General features: G+C 42.8%; 1 protein-coding gene across 1 annotated transcript in view; it reads right to left on the reverse strand.

Annotated features, from left to right (window-relative positions):
• Window positions 1-21,592, reverse strand: part of ASTN2 (astrotactin 2) — a 2,164,803-nt gene that overhangs the window by 1,152,700 nt on the left and 990,511 nt on the right. The window contains exon 7 of the mRNA XM_069241522.1: window positions 10,895-11,062. Within this exon, the coding sequence (XP_069097623.1) occupies window positions 10,895-11,062 (168 nt within the window). The remainder of the gene's footprint in view (window positions 1-10,894; window positions 11,063-21,592) is intronic.

Consider the following 21,592-nt stretch of genomic DNA (forward strand, 5'->3'; position numbering starts at 1 on the left):
AATGAAAAACTCCAGCCCATGGACACAAAGGGCCAGATTTACAAGGAAGTGGCGCATCAGTACTGACGCACCACTTTTCTTGCATCGTCCTTGCCCCATCTAACGATGCCATGTGTGAGCTGTATTTACAATATGGCGCACCATGGCAGTCGTTAGAACAATAGCATCAACATTTTTTATGCTATTGTGGTGCTCTGCTACACTAGCATAAAAAATGTTGACGCTAGTGTAGCAAAGTGCAAGGAGGCCCATTGATTTCAGTGGGTGCATCATTTTAACACCTGTTCTAAGCAGGCGTTAAAAATGATGGCGAAAATGGTGCAGTGAAATCTTGTAGATTTCACAGTGACATTTTTGGGGCCTTCTAACACCGGAACTCCCCCTTTACATACATTATGCCTGGTGCAGGCATCATGTGGTGCAAAGAGTCGCAAAGTGGCGGAATGCATGATTTGTGCCAATCTGTAAATATGGCACCGCAATCATTGCACTCTTGAGCAACATTAGCATAAAGAAAAATGATGCAAATATGGCACAAGGAGGTGCTGGGGCCTTGTAAATCTGGCCCAGAAACTGCAAACCTGTAGCAGAATGCACAGTAACTGCACTAATTCAGTAGCACGGGACCCTTGTTTGGGCATACACTTGTCTGGGAATACTTTATGGAATTATAACATTCATAAAAAAGCTGATGGGAGGAATGCTTGCAAATAATCTAAACCGCTGGCAATCACTCCGAGTGGCAATCCAACCCATCATTTGTGTCAGCCCACCTTATGTAAGTGAACACTGTCTCTGCGTCTCATTGGAACAGTCCAACTTGAAATGCCAACCGAGGCCCCCTCCCAATGGCAACACAAACAACTGTAGACCAGTTTTGGCCTGGGTTATGTCTAGATGTGGGTTCCTGCATGGTATCGCCATTTGAGATTCCCAAATTCAGGTTTTCTGCAATTTACTGCAACAATTTGTGCCAAATTTCCCAGGCAAATATGATGCAGGTTAAAACCCTTGTGGTGCACAAGTAGCATCCTACTTGGTGTCTCAACTTAGTTGCAAACAGAACTTTCTGCACAGGTCCATATGGGTGAAGGCCTTGGAGTTTCTTCTCTGACCTATGGAACTGAGGATAGAAATGCTTCACAAGAGGTAAGCTGCCATAGGACAGCTCTGCAAACCATTTCCATCATGCACAGGATATTTTTGCAAATTTGCAGAAAATCGTTCAGCGAACATTTTAGCCCGTTTGATTAAAGTAAAGATGTTCAATCACTCGAAGGCAAAACGGGAAACTTTGCAATCTTCGTGAGGGGCAAAAATTGGAAACTTCACTAAACTTCGCAAGCAGAAAAACCCAACTGAACCTGACATTCTCACACACATACTCTCTCTCACCCTCTCGCTTTTCTCTCTCTCCTCTCTTCCTCGCTTTCTCTCTTGTCTGACGCAATATGCCTCATATACATTTTTTTGCTAATCACATATTTACGTTGTCCGTTGCATAGGAAGACATATGATACAGCGCCTAAGTTTCCTTCAGTGTTCCTGGCTGGTGCGGGGAATTCATGAGAACATGGCGCCGATGTTCCCAGACCTTTCCGGCCGGACCCGCCTCTTGTCTTGTCTCGCCGCGGGGGACGCTGTTTAGCATAGATCACCTATGGTGTGTCAGTGGGGAGCGACGTGGGGATCAGATAGCAGCCGAGGCCCATCAGAAGCGCGCTCAGACCACCGTGCCCGCCCAGAGTAACAGGCGTCCCTTCTCGTCTTTCCTGCTCCACGCAATTCAAGTTCCGTCACGTCCCTTCACAGCACAAAAGGGAGGGGTGGGCAGGGGCTGGCGCAGCTGCTCCCACTATCAGGAGCGCAGGAGGCAGCCGCTGGGCAGATGTGTGAACGCTCAGCGCTCTTGTATAGAAAGGGTGGGAAGCCTCTCTTGGCAGGAATTCTAGCAGAGACGTAGAAAGGGACGGGGGTCTTCTTGACCAAGATGGCTGCCTATCCCTGCGCCTCTGGAAGAAGTTCATTACAGAACCAAGGTGTAGTCAGGTCCTAAGCCAAAGTGGATGGTTTCCATGTGAGCCTAGAACTTTTCTAGCTTCATGCGCCAAAGGCAGGTGTTGGCTGTGGAGATGAGAGGGTTGGAACCCTCTGAACCATGTTGTCGGGTGATGCTTTTACCCACGAGGACTATCCATGCCTGGAGCCAAGACGACTGCCAATTCCGACGCTCAAGTGCGTGATCAGTTCCTGATCTCGGGTGTTTTTATTTTTTTACCTCTTCTTAGACAGTTATTATATATTGTGCTAAAAAAGGTGACCTGTCCCCGCAGCAAAGAAAGCTGCCAAATCCTAAACCCAAAAATGCTTGGGGCTTGTCTGATGAAGACAAGTGTCGCCAATATGCCCAAGAGGATGGGCAGTTGTGGCATAATGATTACCACAAGGGCAAGAGAAGCTTGACACTGCTTACACCTCAGAAACATGCGGCTCCCAGCACACTAGTGGGATGTTGGCTGAGCCACCTGGAAGATGGCTCCATTGCACCATATGTTCTAGTTGTTTCTTTAGGAAGGGACGCTCAGTGCGTGTGAGATGTTGGCCTCTGTATTCAAGAAGGTTTCAAGGCACACAAGTGTTTTTGGTACCTACATTTTAGAGAGCTACTGACAGCATAGCTCGGGATGGTTCTCAGTCACCACAAATCGTGTGGGCGACTGACCCGGCTCCGAAGAGAATTATCCACCACTTTAGCCAGTGTGGACGACTGTTAGTCAGATTTACAGTCTGAATTGAGCTCACTCATTCCCTCTTGCTATCTCTCGCATTATCTCTCGTTCTCCCTCAACTTCTCTATCTCTCTCTCGCTAAGTCTCTCTACCTCTCGCAATTCAACTATTTTCTCTGTCCTTCTCTCTACTTCTCCCTGAATCTGTTGCTCCTGATTTTTGTGTGTGTGCTGTATGTCTCTCCTCTATTGATCAGGCGTCGGCTCTTACGTTTTCTCTCACTCAACCTCTTCCTATCTCTCTGGTTCCCCCCATAAACCTGTTGTGTTCTATGTCCTCTATGGTCAAGTATTGTCTGTCGCACGCTTCTATCTCTCTATATGTTCTATCTTCACACATGTATCTCTTTTTCTCATTCTCTAACTCTCTTTTATGCTCTCTGTCTCCTTTTCACTCTCTCCAATACTCTGTTTATTGCCCCCCTTACTCTCATGTTCTAGCACTTTGGCCCATATTTATACTTTTTTAGCGCCACATTTGCATCATTTTTTTATACAAAAGCGGCACAAACTTACAAAATACAACTGTAGTTTGTAAGTTTGCGCTGCTTTTGCGTCAAAAAATGACGCAAATGCCACGCAAAAAAAAGTATAAATATGGGCCTTTGTGTGTGTTGAAGATTTCTCTCACCTGTTAATTTACACATTCCTTTGTAGCGCCGGGAGACAATTTCAGGAGCTTTACAAGATGATAGTTGGATTTTTTTTCTATTTTTAGACAAAGTTAATAGTCAGCCAGTGCAGCCTTGGAACTCCAAAGTGTCTTTTAACCACAAACTCCTAAAATGTATGGCGGAATAAACGCAAGAGCTCCCTGCTCACTAACTAAATCAGTCTACGTACAAAAATCAAAACGAGGCACTTTCCTACTTTACTTGTACAGCAAATATATGATAAAATCACCCCAGGCCTTCAGCGTCCTTCAGTGGCTCTGTGTCTAGGAGAGGATTTGTTTCAAGGCAGCACACCGAAGCCGGGACCATCAGAATGCATGAATTATTGAATCAGTTGGCGCACAGAGGACCGTGTGAGAAGGAAACCACCACTGGCCTCCTGCAGACATCAGTGCAGGGAAAAAGACGACTGAACATCGACGCTTACATCGATATATTGTTCAAAAGAGCTTTCTATCAGACAACAACTGAGTAGATGCCCCCGGTGTGCATCCGTTATACTCTTCAAAGAGACTAGAAAATACCTACAGGCCAGGGCGTCTTCGTCTCAAAATCACAAAAACACATCACTGGAAGGTCTCTCCGGCATGCAATCTGATTCACACATGCATTACTCTGATTATGGTAAAGGGGTTTGTGTTGCTTTACTGCCCTGGAAGAAAGCATGCTTTGTATAGCCGTCTCGGAAATAATACCAGCAGGTCACCTGCCTAAAAACATATTTTAGAACGTTTGAAGACATGAAAGGTTTTACTCCTTTACAAGACAAGAATCCACAGATGTTTGCAACAGCTGGCCCATTCTACCTTTTTATTATATTTTTTTTAAGAGAGCGCTCTTACTGTTCTTTTAGGACCACCTATTAATTTACTGTACTGCTCCCCAGAAGAGCCTTAGGCTGAAGTTGGAAATAAAAGGGACCCCAATGTACCTACCGCAAATATTTTTGGAAGGGAGATCCTTTTTAATCCAACTAGGTCCGACCTAATAACACGGTATTGATGTGTCCTATGAAATGGATTAATGCTAAACCTATTTTATTCAATATCTATTGAAATCCTAAACTGACCAGTCTACAGGGTAAGGAATTTGAAACTAACTTTATTCTTTCTCTCGTTGCTTCTTTGCTGTTTGGGTGTTTATTAAAGTGTTAATTATTTCATAAGAGCCTTGACTGGACATGCGTGCTTAATTTGTGTCCAGTGATTTTGCCATACTGCATGGGACTTAACATTCAAACCACCACCATCGTGAGTTAGACTTATACAGCTCTATGGCAGTGCATCCTGGAAAACCAGAGAAGAGCCACTGCTCCTGCCTGGCTGCACCCTCCTCTGTGAGGTGTGTTGGCGGTGAGCACAAAGAATCAAAGATGCAACTTTTTTTGATTAATTGTTACAATATGTGGAGGCCCCGAGGAAAGGGCCACATGTGTCCCTCTGTCTCCGAGCATGTGAATCACCAGTGAAGGAGAAACCCCGGAGCAGAGACTATGAAGAGTCCATAGAATGGAGAAGGTGTGAGACACACAGCCCAATATCAGATGACTAAGAGGCGAAGGAGCAGCTGAGTGGGGAGGAAGAAAATGAGAAATGTGAGAGAAAGTAATCAGACATAAGAGAGAGACCTGAGACAGAAGAGAGTGGAGAATAGAGGGAGAGAGACACGTAGGCTATAAACAGCCAGGTGAGTAAGACACACCAGACAGAGAGAGAGTGGGACAAGTGGGAAAAAAGATCAGAGGAAGTGAGAAATATAGCAAAAGTAGGATGGGGAAAGACAAGCAGTGGAAAAGGGGCAGGACACCACAGACTGACCAATGTGTGTGAGAGAGACTGAGAAGGGTTAGAAAGCGACCTCTAAGCACGAGTGAGAAAGCAAAAATGACAGTGAAATACTACAGATACAAGAGCGAGTGACAGCTAAAAGGTATAATATCAGCAGTAGAAAAGAGTAAGGGCCTGATGTAGAGTTTGGCAGTTGGGCTGATCCATCACAAAAGGGATGGATGTTCTGTCACGCATCTTACAAGTGCATTATACCCAATGGCATTTGTAATATGGCGGAAAGATATCTGTCATGTTTGTGATGAAGTTACCTGCCAAAGTCTATATTAGTCTCCAACAAGTCATTACAGAAAGATGGATAAGAGAAAGCAAGAACGCTTGACTAGAGTGTCAGACAGGCAGCAAAGAAACACAAGTGAAAAAGAGACAATATAGAGAGAGGTGAGAGACAGGTGAAATGAAAAGGGAGAGGTTAAATATGACCAGACATATGGGACAGACGAGACAAAGGAGAGGAGAGAAAATTGCAGGAGAGGAAGAGAGACAATGGTGAGATGCAATAAGCAACAGAGCAAGGGAAAGAGACAGGAGAAAGTCAGGAGAATGAGAGGTCAAGTGAAGGGGAAGCTTAAAGATTAAAGGATTTGAACCCCATTCCACCTCTTTCTCACTTTGCACTCTGAAGTTGTAGTGATACATCTGCAGCACAGCTTCAGATCCTCGGAGAAAAAAGAGAAATACAATACTAAGTTCATGTCTGATGGACCTATGGTCCATTTTCAACCTTCGGACATGCAGAGCTTATATCGTTCAAAGCTCTAAGGCACGGCTTGTTGTTAGAGAGGTAGGACCTGAAATTACAGCCCACAGATCTAAATCACTACATCAGCGTCCCAGGCGCATAACACAGGCACCTGCAATCCTTGCACTTAGGTAGGCCCCCCAATTCCACCTAAATCCTATGAATATTTGTTCATCTGGGGGACCTGCAAGTGGTCCCTCAACACATTCTGCAAGGGGGCCCTGTAATAACACGGGGCTGATTGCAGAGGACTCCTAACTTTTTGCCCCCATTTTTCACTTTTTGCTGGTGTTTTCCTGACTCTGATGGTGCCCTGGGTACTGCTAACCAGTCCCACGGCCTGTGCTCTGTATAAAATAAGTATGCAAATCAGGCTAATTATAATTGGCTATGCCAACCTACCTATAAGTCCCTAGTATATGGTAGGGCATGGAGGTTTAGGGACCCCGGCATAGGTAGTGCCCTCATAAGTGCACTGCTGGGGTGCCCAGTTTCACTTTAAAGGCAAGCCTGCCTTGCTGGCTGCTTATAAACTAAAGTTATATGCAAATTCGACTTTGGAATTAAAAGTACTTCCAAAGTCTTAAACTACGTTATTTTTACATATAAGTCATCTCTAAGGTGTGCCCTATGTACCCCTAGAGTTGGGTGCCATGTAACTATAAGCAGGGATCTTATAAAAATAGTTTTATAATCCCTTGGTGAGGTAAAATAGCCACTTTCGTTTTTCCCTCACTGTAGTGAATGGCCTCCATAGGCTAAAATGGGGAGACTTTATTTTAATTAACAATGTCCCCTTAAGTGTCAGATTCCTCGAGTTTGGTATCAAATTAATTGTTATAATAAATCTCACAACTTACAATTATTGGATTGAATATAAATAGTTCAGGTAATCTAGCTAAAAAGTTGCCAACTTCACCTCTGTAGTTCCCTTCTCTGATTGGCAAGCCTCTGGCAGCCTGGCCAGGCTGCCTTGATGAGGGTGAAGTGGCCTGGACTGATCACAAAGGATGTGCCTGGGGGAGGAGATCTCCCCTCAGCAGATGGGAAAGCAGGAAGGGGGAGGGATGCCAAACTGGTCTTCAAAAGCAGAAAAGGACATTTGGAGCAACCCGGCACCTCCCTCACATCCTGCAACCCCAGACAATTAGGTGCCCTCTTGATTAGATGAGGAGAGGGCAGGAGAGGGGTGTGTTTAGGATTTTTAGCCACGCTAGTGGGTGCGCTCAGCCAGATGTAACCTCCAAAAATCAGTTCCAGCCGTGATGTATTTTAGAAGAATGTTGCTGCCTGGGATTGATTTTTGCCACACTTCCCAGAAAGTGGTCGTCACAGGGGGAAGGACCCTGCATTTGACTGGAGAACCAGGACCACCTGTTTTTCACCCTGGAACAAGGATAAATGTGGCAGAGCTGCACCCACACCTCAGTTCCCCAAAAGTATCCTAAGAGTTCCCTACCAGATCCCTACAAGGAAGAACATCAGGAGAAGAAGGACTGTCCTGCTAGACACCTGACCTACACCTGGACACTGCACTCTGAAGGACTGCCTGAGCTGCACACTTGGCTTCACCACAAGAAGGACTTTGCCTGGCTTCAACTGGTTCAAGGAGGGACTCTCTGTTTGCTACAGGTGAAAAAGTGCTAACCAGAGTCACCTTTCTCAGATCCTGAATAAACTGACCAACTGACCACTGTCCAGTGGTCAATTTGGTGTTTGAGTCAGGTGTATTCTGGGTGTTGTAGGCCCCCCCCATAGGAGCATATCAGAGCTTCCGAAACCTTGGGGTGAGCTGTGGACTCCTAAAAGACCTTAAAAGACCTTCTGGAAGAAGATCCAGAAGTTTAGAGAAGATTGGAGAACTATTTGGAAAAAGCTCCGTAAAGGGACCGACACACTGCGGCAGCTGTAGCTGGCTTGCCTCAACCATGATCCGGGTTGACTTGCAGGTTCGTCCCGCTGAAGAAAATCTCTGAAAAATGTACTAAGTCCGAACGTGGAAAGTTGACCGGCACCTCCAGTGCAGTGTATCCGAAGAGGGCTCCAGGGATGTCAGATCAATATTCAGGTTCGGACTGATCGAAGGATTTTCATCTAAAAAAATCGTCTAAGTCCAAGCGTAGAAATCTTCATGAGGGCTCCCGCAACGCGTATACCTGAAAGGGCTCGCTGAAGAAAATCTTCAAGAAAACAACTAAGTCTGAATGTAAACTTTTGACCGAGGCCTCCCGCTTGCTGTAGCCGAGCTGGGCTCCATTGCGGTCTGTCTCAAACTTTGACTTTGCCCCGGTTGAGGTGCGACCAAATGACCAGATTGGAGCTATTCGTTTCTATGCGCTAAAAAGCACAAATTCTTAAAAAATTCATATCTTTGGTTAACCTTATCCGATTTTATTCATTTTGTTGTCATTTTAAAGATAAAAATATAATCTATTTATTGTGTTTTGTCTTTTGCTTATTTACTCTTTTGTGTTTTTTAAATGCTTTACACATTTGTCTCCTAAGTTAAGCCTTGTCGCTCATTGCCAAGGTACCAAGGGTTGAGCTGGGTTTAATTTATTGTGACCTAACTGGACTCAAGTGGAGGATAGTGGCCTATCACTAAGTGTAGGTACTTACCTGCCCTTACCAATAATTCACTTTCCAACAGGCCTCATCATCTTGCCTTAATCCACTGTAAACAATTACTTGGATTAGTCCACTGAGCTACCAGATACCTGTATTCTGAAACAGCTCCAGATGCCCCATCATGCACAGTTCACCATGCATTACATAGATTACCTAAGCAGAGCATTGATATCTTCACTTCACACTTAAAGTCAAGCAGTTCATACCACACTTCTCCAGTGTTACTGTAGCAGGTGCTCAGAACAATTTTCATAATAATAACCAGTGGCATAAAAAAAACTTGAGCGGACCCCCTCCAAAGTACATAGAAGGGGCCCCCTTCAAAGTCACTCAGGACCTCTCAGGCCAGGGCACTGTGCTCAGAGGCCCACCTGGAGCTGCTCCCGCACCCCGCACTCTGCACCCCGCACCGCGCTGGCTGTGGGGGCCTTTGTTATGCCACTGATAATAACCTATTTAAAATACAGTACTTAATACTGCAGTTTTATGGTTGTTCTTGAAGGGATGAAATGTCGAGTGAATACACACACAGAAACACACTTTGATATCACAGAGGAGTCCAGTTAGACAAAAAGAGGCAAAAGACTGGAGGCTGCACTACTTTCTAAGGCCATGAAACTCTGAGATAGTTTGCAGTATCAATTTATAAATGTTTTGTATCTCACATTCGTGTAGTTCTTTGTGGCCAATTTGTCTCCCGTGCAGTGCTCTGTATATGCACAGAGCATACAGCCAGGACGTGAAATTGTTACCAATCTCTACAGTGTGGAAAGCATTTTTATCGAACAATGTGTTTTTGGATTCCATGTTTAGAGGTGATAATATCAAACCTAGGGGGGTGTTTGTCTTATGCACTCAGCAGTGTGGAAAATGAGAAAGGACAGGCAATAAATGATGGAGTGAGTCATTCAACAAACCAAGCAACAGGTCGTCTGGGACTCCTTACTTCCTAGGTGAGTGGAGGACAGAGAGGTCGTCTGGGACTCTTCACTTCCTAGGTAAGAGGAGGACAGAGGAGCAGCTTGTTAGGCCATTGCTTAGAGCTGCATTCTGTTTGCAGCGTACTCTGCAGGTACAAGGCGTCGACTGCTCACTGCAGGTGTTCAACCAGAACATCATGCTTTAAATCTCACCCTACAAAATATAACTACAATATCATGAAGGTAAGTGTATATAAGTAACTGTAGATTCTCTATTTTTAACTCCACATAAATGTATCTACAGTATATATGAAGCTACAAGCTACATAGAGGAGGTGCTTAGACTATTAAGCCTATACTTGCCTATATAAACCTATCTTCATGACGTAGTAGTCTATATTTTTCTCGGACAATATTTTAGTACATGATATTCTGACATACAAACTCGATGCATTGTCCTTGCCAAATGATGAGCGCTGCATAGACTAGGAGTAAGATTCCCTGACATTTATAGATATTGTGACTCTCTTAACTACCCAGCATCTGTGGCCATTTTGTCAAGCTCTGCTAGATGTTCACATTTTCCGCTCTCTGCCTTTCTAGTCTTCGCAGATGGTACAGCTTTTGAGTGAACTTTCCTTTCCCAAGCATACTCCTTGTGCGATTTGCTATAACGATTTTCAGAGCCCTGGGCAAAACTATTTCTTGCCATTTAGGTGCTCCATTTCGAACTACAGCAAGGTCATTTTTCATTGAATTTGTTGCAATCTGGCCTTCCTCTTGTGGCTATTTATGGTTGTGCTACAGGGCAACAGTCTATAATGATCTTAAGTAGCACCGGTCCTCATTCTATTGGTGTTTCCAGAGTCTGCAGTGACATGAGTGGATTTCTAGTGTTTACTGGCACTTCCTAATCTCCTGTCCTTTTCAGTGTGCGGCTGACCCACTATTTTAGACGTGGGCAACTTCTTCTCATGGCCTTTTTGTTTTTTTCAGCTTTGCAAACTTCCAAGCTGCTTTTTGATGGCGCATTGCTTTTCCTTGTGACATTGCCATCATATACATCTGCTTCTAGTGGCAGCAATTTGTATGGATTCTGCATTCACGCTGAACACGTTGTCTCTAGTCTCCTACAATAAACTATTAAAGGTGGGCCCTAAGTCCATATTCTTTTTACAGGCACGTTCTGGAATCAAGCTGCTTTTAGCTTAAGAGTATAAAACATCAGTACAGCATAGGCCTATTCCTTGATCACATATATCATATAGTTATACACGTGACTGTATAACACTTACCAGTTCCCTGATCACAAAGTTGCTCGCAAGCGTCTGTGGTCCTCTGGCCACAGAGATCCTTCACCCATGGAGATGTGGCATTGATTTGGTAATATAGGGACAGCTTGGCTGGATTCAACCAATCAGAGAGGTCCAAGTAGCTTCCTTCACTGACAACAAAACTGCTTCCTACGATGGAACAAAAAAAAGAAATGCAAATGTAATCACAGGGCTATATATTTCAAACAAATGCTACACCTTGAGGCATGGGAATTCCATGACAGGCCTGGAAATAAATCTGCAGCAGGTGTTAATGGGCCTAAAAAAATAACTGCTCTACGCACACAGCAGTTTTAACAAAATTAACAGCCACATTAGAAAATATGTTGCACCAGTTAATTATAAAAACTGCTGAAGCTTTCCATCGAGCCTTTCAGAAGTTTGCAAATATAAATACAAGAATGAATGCATGACTTTGACAGAACACGACATCATTTAAATACTGGAGGAAGACACTTGCAATTAAAGCTCAACAAAAAATTGTGCAGCATACTTATTTTGTACTAAACAAATATTACCCTTGTCTTGAAAACTTCAGCAAGTCAGCTCGCCTTTACCTCAAGATAGCTGAAGATGCCTTTAGTATCTGTTAATATTGTCGTGGTATTTCAGTGCATAAGGGCATGCACTGTAAACCTGGGCACCATTTTGTATGAACACCAATTACTTGTTGTGGTCTTTGTTCATTATTGTTTTAGCTTTTTGATAATCACTCTAACATATGGGTCCCAGTTCTGAAACTGTTTTCTCTGAGTAGGTGTGACTTACTCCAGATTGTAACTGTAGCATCCCTGGAACATGGAATAAGCATTAGCAAAGCCGACAGGTCTCTCTTTTTTGACCTACTGGCTTTGGCATTACTTTTTGGTAATGCTGTACAGCATTAACAAAAAGTATCCTTTTTACTAATGCTGTACAACATCATCCAAAAAGGATGAAAAAAGGGTTCAATGACAAGTACATGTATGTGCACCTCATGATGCTATGGCAGTCGCACATAAGGCATTTGGTGGCTGCCATTGTGATCACTTTTTATTTACTACTTGGAGGAGAAAGTGAAATAATACATTTAAATGTGCAATAAAGTGCTTTTTAGATCTGCCTGGCTGCAAATAGCAGGTCCCTCCAAAAAAATTGAAAACACAGACCCGTTTTTAAAGGACAGTGACAAAGGAAGTGAGGGAGCAAAAATGCAATGAGTGTGGGAGCAGTTAGGGGAGAAGTCAACACAGGAAGGAGCAACAAAGAGTTGGCAGAAGAGCAAAGGAGGAGCTTGAGGTCGGGGATGAGATAAAAAAGAGAAAGCAAAAAGCTGGTTCTGAGGAAGCAAAGGGTGAGCTCGGGTGGGAGGAGTAAGGAGCAACATAGAGCGAGTTGGGAGCAAATATTTGAGGAGGGATGCTGCACACGAGGCAGAATGCAATAAAACACATGCATACTCGAGTGCTGAAAGAAAAATAAAAAAAAGTAGTTCCCTGACTATAAGCAGCAGAATGATGCAAGACATCCATGCAAAAGAATGGTAATTAATCTACACCCCATGAGAGTGATAAGCATAACAAGGAAAGGAATGCCTTGAACAATAACCAAGCTAGTGAGGATAAGAAACCTAACCAAAGGTAGCCGTGGGCTGACACAAAGCCCACTGTAAATGCTTGAATGGTTCACAACAGTTTTTTGCCAGCAGGCAGCTAAAATCTATCTGTAGGTGAGACCTAAAAAGCTTTGTAACTTGGGCCACGAGTAAAGAGGTTAAAAAGTGACTGAAGGAATCTTTCCAAAAGGCACTCAACAACAACCTCAACCCCATCCAGCTTTTTTAATGGTTAGAATTTAGATCTGATGCTCACAAAGAAGAGAGTGATCCTCTACGAAAATTTGCTTTTGCATTAAATTCAGTAGCAAATGTATTGTGGCAGATGAGTGTACAGTGTGCAGATGGTCAAGGAGAATGTTTATTCCTTCTAGTACATTGTCTTTAGTTCCACACTGTAATCAGCTTAATTTTAATCTTGGTTTGTAAAGTGTTTTTCTGGTCTTCATACTGTGCCTTTTGCAATTTTGAATACATCACTTACAGCAATTCATATTTGCTAATATTTATTAGAGGCAATCGAGGTTGCATATTTTCTGACCCAAATCTAGTCAACAAGCAAGATCAACGATGATGTATAGGGGAGGAATTGAGGTAGATACATCTGTATTCATGCAGAAATCAGTAAATTATGTGCTGAAATAAAGATCTATCTTCATTGGCGCACAGGACAGACACATTTTCATCTTTTCACTGGCTTGGGGATGCATATACCACAGTTGTGTATTTATGATATGTTAAATGCACAGTCGTCACCCAACAATTCCTGATGGCTACCTTTTCACACAAGACCACCAGGAATAAAGCCAAGACACAATTGCAGCCTTGCTATCTAACAAATTCTGTTCATGATTATCCACAAAATCAATTTGGGATTCAACCCGGCTTCAATACACTGCGCGAGGCTTCTGGCTAATAATTCTCAATGTCTTCTAAATGTCTTCACCTCACCCATGTACACCATTTTAGTTTTTTTAATTGGACCTATAACTATAATTCACAACCGCATCACTAAGAATTCCAAACGCAATGGACAAATTATTGAAAATGTAAAAACTGCAATAGTAGGATCATATCCATCTAATTCAAATTCCGTTCTTAGCCTTGAAAAAGTTCTAGGCCTGTGAGCTACCATACAGGGCAAAACATGAGTGCCCTGATCAAACGTAACTTGCATTTAGATGATTGGCTGATCAAGTGTAACTTGAACTATGATTATATCGATGTCTCAAATACTTAAAAAAAAATAAGTACACTACTAGGATTTAAATATCAACATCTGTCTCCCTATGAATGCCTAAGGCTTTGTTTAAAAAACATTAATGCATTTAGTGTGTCACAAAATTAACTTCTGTGGTATACGCATCCCACATGCCACTAATTTTGTCATTGACAGTTTAAGCGCTTTTTCCTAGATAGGATGCAGGACCAAACTTTTAACTATAACACTGCTACTGGGTAGTGGATGTTTGTAACTCCTTTGGCCGATAGCCCTTCCTTATTCACATATTTTCTTCTATTCATAGACCTAAACATATGGTTGCAACATGAGCACTCCCATGATGGAATAATCCTACAAGCCCACACCAAACTTTGTGAAATACTGATGGAGAGAGCAGGGTCTCCTATAGATCCAGGCTGCTGTAATTCAAATGGGCTCATGTAATGCTGTCATCGGGGTCAGGGTGTACAGATGTGTACTGCCCAGGAAGCAACCCCAGAATACCAGAAGTCAGAGCCACTGCCTGGTAACCACTCTCAAAGTATCAATCAAGAAGATAGTACCTGGAAAAAGACCCCTAAGACAACTGAGAAAGCAGCCACTGTCTGATGTATGCCCCCAGAATACTGACACAATAGAAGCCACTACGTAAACATAAGCAAGAGCACTGGTTCATCAGGTACTGTTTGGTACCCACAGCCAGAGCAAAGAAAATGAAGTTATTCCCTAGTAACCACTACCAACGTATTAAGCTAGTCAATATTACCTCGTTACTACAAAGCACAGCAGATACAGCCTGAAGGCCATCATAAGAGAAAAGACAAGGCAGATATTGTCTGATAAAAGTTTCTTGAGTCTTAAGAAAGTGGGTGGTATCTGCTAACCAGCACACCCAAGCACAGAGCAAGCAGGTTCTGGCTGTCAATCTCCACCACAGAAAAGTAAACAGATGCACAGTATGTTGAGCATGAATAAAGCAGAATGAAAACAAATGCTCACTGGAGACCAGCACAGCCAGAAAAAAGAGAGGGGCGGGTACAAAATGAAATAATGTGGATATGTCTTCCAAACACTATGACTAGAAGACAGAAGACAACAGACCATCCAATGCAAGGGTAAGAGACAAGTAAGTGTAGAATAGTACTATAAGTACAATCCATTAAGAGAATATTAAAACAAACGGCAAGCACCCACTATTAGTAGTATGAAAGAGCATGGAAACAATAGGTACTGACATATAAATAGTATCACAACAGAGCGCGAGCAGCAGCTAGCTCGAGTCTAGCACTCGATCTAACAGGCCATGCAGAGCTAAGGAAATGGTTATCACCCACACACACATCTACTCTAAGGCAATAAAAGATTGAGGAATGCCTACAAAACAGCACTGTATGTTCATATTCGAGTCAGGGCAGATGTCTAAATGTCAGACACTCAATTCCCACTGACGGCATTTTACCCGCTGAGGCAAAAGCCATGGAAATCAGAGGCCTGGCCCATCTGCTTAAGGAGGCAGCCGCTGGTTTCTCTCATTTAAAGGCGCGTCCAAAGTTTACAAAAAGTGATTCAGCCATTCTAAAAGGCTGAACTCTGTCTGAGTAAGCTAGAATAGCCCTTTTAACATCCAATGAATGCAACCTTCACTCCTTAGACGAAGAGGCAGAAAGCAAAAACTTAGATAAAATGATCTCTTGTTCCCTGTGAAACGAAGAGTTCACCTGTGGAATAAAAAACAGAACTAAAGATACCAGGTCTGCGAATATTTTACAAAAATTGAATTTATAAAATAAAACCTTCATCTCACCCAATTGTCTAGAATATATTATAGCTACAAGGCAAAAAGATTTGTGGAGATGGACTTTCAAGTCAACTTCCTCCAACGGCTCCAAAGTAGAATTGTGTGTAACTCTTGTAAATCTCTGTAGAGTAATCATGTGGAATTACCCCCCAAAATTTGTTATAATAATCTGAATTACATGAGAAGAATAATTCTGCACTTAGCATAATTTTCTTAGTGCAAACATGCCTGCTCACATCCAAAATAGATGTGAGGATGCATTTTGTGCTTAAGAAATAGCTGTAAATGTAACAGAACATGAATGGCAAGCGAGAGCTGTCGCTTGTACTCGCTAAATGTGCACTTGGAGTAGGATTTTCCTCCTACTTACTCCCAAAATGTCATGCTAGTTTCTTCGCACAAAATGTACCCACTCTTGCAAAATGGACGTGAGGATGCATTTTGCACTAAGAAAATAGTGCTAAAAGCAGCAGAACATAAACAGCAGCATGAGAAGCACCTCATACTTGCTAAATGTGCTCTTGTGGCAGGATTTGTCTCTCCAAATTACTATTAATTACACAAGCGGCACTGATTGCATTATTATCGGTAATTTCAAACACAGAATTACTAAAATTACTCTGATTACTCAGGTAAAATTGAAATTCTGCCCAGGCCTACTCAATTGGAAGCCTAATTGTAGCTTCAAAGACCAAAAGACCAAAAATCCCATGTTTGGAATACTCCTGGAGGAATCAGATAAATGTTTTCAAGAACCTTGAATAATTTAGAAACCAAACCATCTTCATTCCTTACATTCTTCCAAAAACCTCTGGATGCCCTAATTGCTGCCACTGCACTCTTAGAGCGGGTGCCCTCCACCCCGATCTAGATCTACCCTTTAAGAATTCCATAATGTTAACTAAATTTACATTGGTAAGATAAAAAGCTTTTGTAGTACACCAATAACATAAGGTTTGCCAATGTCTATCATTTGAGATTGGAGTACCCCTGGATACCTGAAGAGTTACTGACAGATCATCTGGAAGACTCTGATGTATGAACACCCTCCTCTTAACCTTCAAGCCATTATCTGTAGCTTTGTCAGAGAATCCTGTCTCAGTATTGGGAAGAGGAGAGGGGAAGCTGCCATTGGAGTTTCCATTCCAGAGAAATGCCGAGGGCTACTAGAAGAGGGAACCAGTTGGTGCCAAGCCATGCTGAAGCAATTAAGATGGTTTTTGCCCTCTCTAACCTTTACCACACCAGAAAAGGTTGATTCAGAGAGATGAAAGGCATACAACAGCCCTGGAGGCCATGAACACCAATGTGGATATATTGCCAATGCTTGACTGTCCGTTCCACTCAAACAGAATGTCACCATCTTGGGATCTGCTGGAGATGCAGGTAGGTCCATTATCAGATGACCCCATCAATGGGTCAGGAGTCTGCAAATTTCAGGATGGAAAGAGAAGTACAAGGATGAAGAAATTCTTCTGCTCAAGTTGTCTGTTTTCACATTGTACACTCATTGTATGTGAACTGCAGTTAGAGAAATCAAAGAATGCTGGGCCCACTGAATTTTTTTGCATAATCCTCATCAAGGCAGGATACTTTGTTCCCCTCTGCCTGTTGGTTTAGGCCTTTGCTGTCATGCTGTCTGTGCATATCAGGACCTAACTGACCCTGATCTGAAGATTGAATGATCACAGAGATAACCATACTGACTCAATTGTTCTCTAATTTGATGACCTCTGAGCCTCCATGATAGTCCAAAGCCCTTAACCTTGTGGTCCCCTAACCACTCACCCCAGCATGATCGACTGGCATCTATTGTGATAATTATTGGTGTTTGGGGAGACAAATGTACTCCCTTCAAAATACGATGTGGGTTATTTATTTGGAGAAACAAAGGTGTTCTTGTAATCAGATCTTGTGAACTTGGAACCAAATTCTGGAGAACCCAGGACCTTCAGATGGAACCTTGTCCAGGGCACCAGAAAAATGGTTGAGACTAAATCTCTCTGGACTTTCAGACAGGAAAGAGACTGTGGAGCTTTCTGAGTCACAAGATTTGGGATCTGTGATTGAATTATTCACCACTGAAGTTTAACTATTCCCCAAACTGTGTGAAATATTGCACCTATGAAACAAGGGTTTTGAGATGGAGATAGATTATACTTGTCCCAGCTTGTGAGGAAACCATGTTTCTGGAGCATTGACAGAACTCTATGGGAAATTCCCCCTCAATGGAGCAAAGCAACCAGAGAAGCTAGCAAGTTTGTAAAAACCCTCAGGGAGAACTTTAAACTGAATAGTAGGACTCTGAAAAGATAGTGGATGCCACCTACCATGAACTGTAGACATTTTTGATGAGAGTCTCTAATTGGTATGTGGAGTTATGAATCCTATAACTCAACTGACTCTAAAAAATCTCCTGACTTTATCATGGGTATTATGACCTTAAGGGAACCATGCAGAAGTGAACAGTCATCACGTAGGAATTTACCCTCTCTAGAACTAGCACTAGGTGGAAAGAAAGGAACACCTTTAGTACTAGGAAGAGAACGGAATACTCTCTAGTACCCCTTTCCTCCTCTGGAGCCTCAATAAGAGTTATTTTCTCCAGTAGTGTGTTTATTTCATCCAAAAGTGCTCAGCACTTAGAATCTTTCTTTGGGAACTACTTAGGGATGACCCTTGTTTCTGGTGGCTAATTTGAGAAGTTTATAGCGTAGCCTCTCCTGACTATGCTCAAGACCCATTTGTCTGTCATGTCTCACTCCCATATATGAAGAAACTGTTGAATCCTTCCACCAACAGGATGGGTGACAGCTACTTTTTGGTTGTCAGGACTTCTTCTTGGCTGGTCCCTATTGCTTGAAAGTATCCTCTTTCAGAGAATGCAACTTAGGTTGGTACTTCAATCTCCTGACGATGGAGACATTAAGGGCCTGATTACGACTTTGGCGGAGTGGATAACACCGTCCCAAATGTGACGGATATCCCGCCCCCGAATTACGAGTCCATTATATCCTATGGAACTCGTAAGACAGCGGGCGGGATATCTGTCACATTTGGGACGGAGTAATCCCCTCCGAGAAAGTCGTAATCAGGCTCTGAATACTTCTTGGGGGAAGAATGAATGGAGAAACTTCTAAATTTCTGAGTGCTAGATTTTCCTTTATACGGCACAGCATGGTAACGATCTCCAAATGTCTTTGAGATCGACGTGTCACCAAAAACATGCATCCCTCAAATCGTATTTATAGAAGAACTGATTTCTCCACTGCTTTTGCTCTCCACTCCCTAATCAGAAGTTTCTTCTTGCTGCCACCAGTGCCCCAATGCCATTACCATGCTTCTGAGGATGTCAGATGAAATGTTCGCTAAGAGCCTGGGTTGCTGTTTCATTGCAACTAGACGCTCTGAACTGTCTTAACCTTCTTGAGTGGCTACAGCCAATTTACCGAAATCTTTTACCATTGACTATGCTATACATGTGCCAACTTTAAGAGTTAAGATCTCCTCAGAAAATGATATTTTCAAATCGGAGTCCACCTTTTAATCAGAAGCATTAATAGGTGAAAAGTCTTCTAGATTAAGTGAGGACCTGCCAATTAGGGTAGCCAAGATTGCATCAGCCCTAACACTGTGGGAGGAAGAGTATCCACACCTTCCAACAATAAAGTTACTGTAAAAATCTTGATTTGGATGCCGTATCCAGGTGTTTCTTTTCCCTCATGATCAGTTCTCTTATACTACCATTTCCATAGCAGAGGGTTTCAAATATTGCGGAAACAAGTTCTCACCTCCCTTGTTTGACTGAAGGGAAGAAACCCCAAGTTTCTTCTGACACGTGACAAACCCTCTAACATTTTCCTGTCTTCTTACATATTTGCTGAAGCATATAGATGGTTTGTCCATATCTGAACTGGAGGTGTCCTGTTTGCCCATGTCTCCAGACTTGGACCCTTTTGCCCATCTAGGCTCTTTCAGTGTTCATGCAATAGCATTTGAGATAGCCTCCTCAGCTATGCACTGTACCTCAGTCTTCATCATGAGTGGTGGGAGGACACTAGAAGGAGGACTCCCGTCCTCTGTTCTAGGGCGATTTGCAGGTATAGGACCTTTAACATCCAATGAGGAAAAGAGGATGTGCCTTCTTTTCTATGCCCTTTTCCCTTGCATTATAAAACTAGAACTTCGAATATCCTGTGTGTTACATTTAAATATAGGAGAAGAGAACCTGTAGTGCCCAATCAAGGCACCAAGAATTATATGCCATGAATTAGGGCAGAGAATGGGGAACCAGTCACTAAAAGTAAAAACCAAAGCACAGATTTTGTACAAACTACACATAGAACAATGCATTCTGAAGTGCAACTCACTCTTTCCTTGCTAGAATCAGAGCATTGCTTCTTACACGGTCCACTCTGATCAGTACGATGGCTGCTGCTCCCTGAACCTGGAAGCAGTGTCCCACACTAGCTTGGTATTGGTGTGGAACACACAGCAGGTAAGCTATGCTAGAAGAAGTATATGCCAGGACATTGCAAACAAAACGGCACTAGATGTTCCAGAGGGCAAGGTATGATAATTCTGAGGGTGGAAGAACTAGACCAACTACATATTCAGGAGAGTACACATAATATCTGCTAGGCAACTCCAAGTACACACCAGTGCGATAACTGGCTACACAAAGCACATAGCCACCACTAGGGACATAATGATGGATTTAATGCACAGACCTTAGCACCTGTTCAGACTAAGAAGAGATTATTAGAACTACAACCTCTACAATGCAGATAATATGTGGGAGAACCTACAAAATCTATAGAATCAGAAGTGATCAGGGACTGAACAGTAATCTGGGCACTGGCTGCACAAGAGCAAAGGATACGTTTATAACGTAGAGGATAGAACAAGAATGGCGTGTTCAGGAAACTGGGCCACACAACGTGAAAAAAAAAATTAGGCTGGTCTGTTTCTCAAAAATAACAGGTGGATGTGCGCTCACACACACACATCAAACAGGAAGTGACACTCTGGCAGTATTAGATACATCACACTTAAATGGCTTACTACGGACTTAAAATAACTGGAAAGTTAGACAGAGGAATTTTAGGAACAATGTAAAAATACTCAAGTTTCTATAGGCCTTTCCCGAATAAGGTGTACCGACAAGCTGGTGGCACCCTACATTTCTTTAGCTGACGTTCTACCTCAACAAGCAATTACTATAACAAAATATATACTGTAGTAACAAGAAAGTATGTGATCCATGATCCTTCACTTAAGGTTACACTTGAGCTAGAAAAAATATATACTCCTTTGAATGATTGCCCTGTTGCACACCAAGGCAAGAAGAGAACCTATCATGTCCTGTTTTCCCCACCATAAATGTACTAGGTACAGGGTAAGGTTAACAGGGTTTAACAACAACCAATAGAAATATACCAGACCAAGGTCAGAGACAATGCTGCTTGAATCCCAGTACTATAGCCCTAGAATGAAGACAGGAGAAGGAAAACAATGTTGCATAACCAGAACAATCCATAGTCACTGGTCACAATACTTAGCAAACAATGCCAGATGCTCAGCACAGCAACTCGAAAAGGGGTCGAGGAAGGCAAGCAATGCCTGGTTGTCCGTATCAAACCTGTGAACTGAAGCAATGTCTGACAATCACTGCTCTAGAGGCATTGTCAGGATAGAGCAGGTAATGCCTGCACAATGCCTGCATCTGAAGGAGGGAGACAAAGCAATTGCTTGTGAACCTGGACTAGATTTGCACTAAATAAAGCACAGAATATGTGACACTGTACAATCAAAGCATCATTCAGGAAAAGAGTAATGGAAATATTATGAACCAATGCTAGACCTGCACCATACCCAGGACAGGGCCGGTGATACCGTAAAATACCTGCTTCAGATGCAGAAAAAGGAACATAATGATTGGAACTCCGTGTTAGACATGCACCCTGTCAAGGACAGAACTGATAATGTTTGTACATAATCTGTACAAGAGCGCGGGATAGGAAGGAGATCTGATCGTACCCAGGA

This window comes from Pleurodeles waltl, chromosome 6 (assembly GCF_031143425.1).
Source record: "Pleurodeles waltl isolate 20211129_DDA chromosome 6, aPleWal1.hap1.20221129, whole genome shotgun sequence".
NCBI lineage: Eukaryota > Metazoa > Chordata > Amphibia > Caudata > Salamandridae > Pleurodeles > Pleurodeles waltl.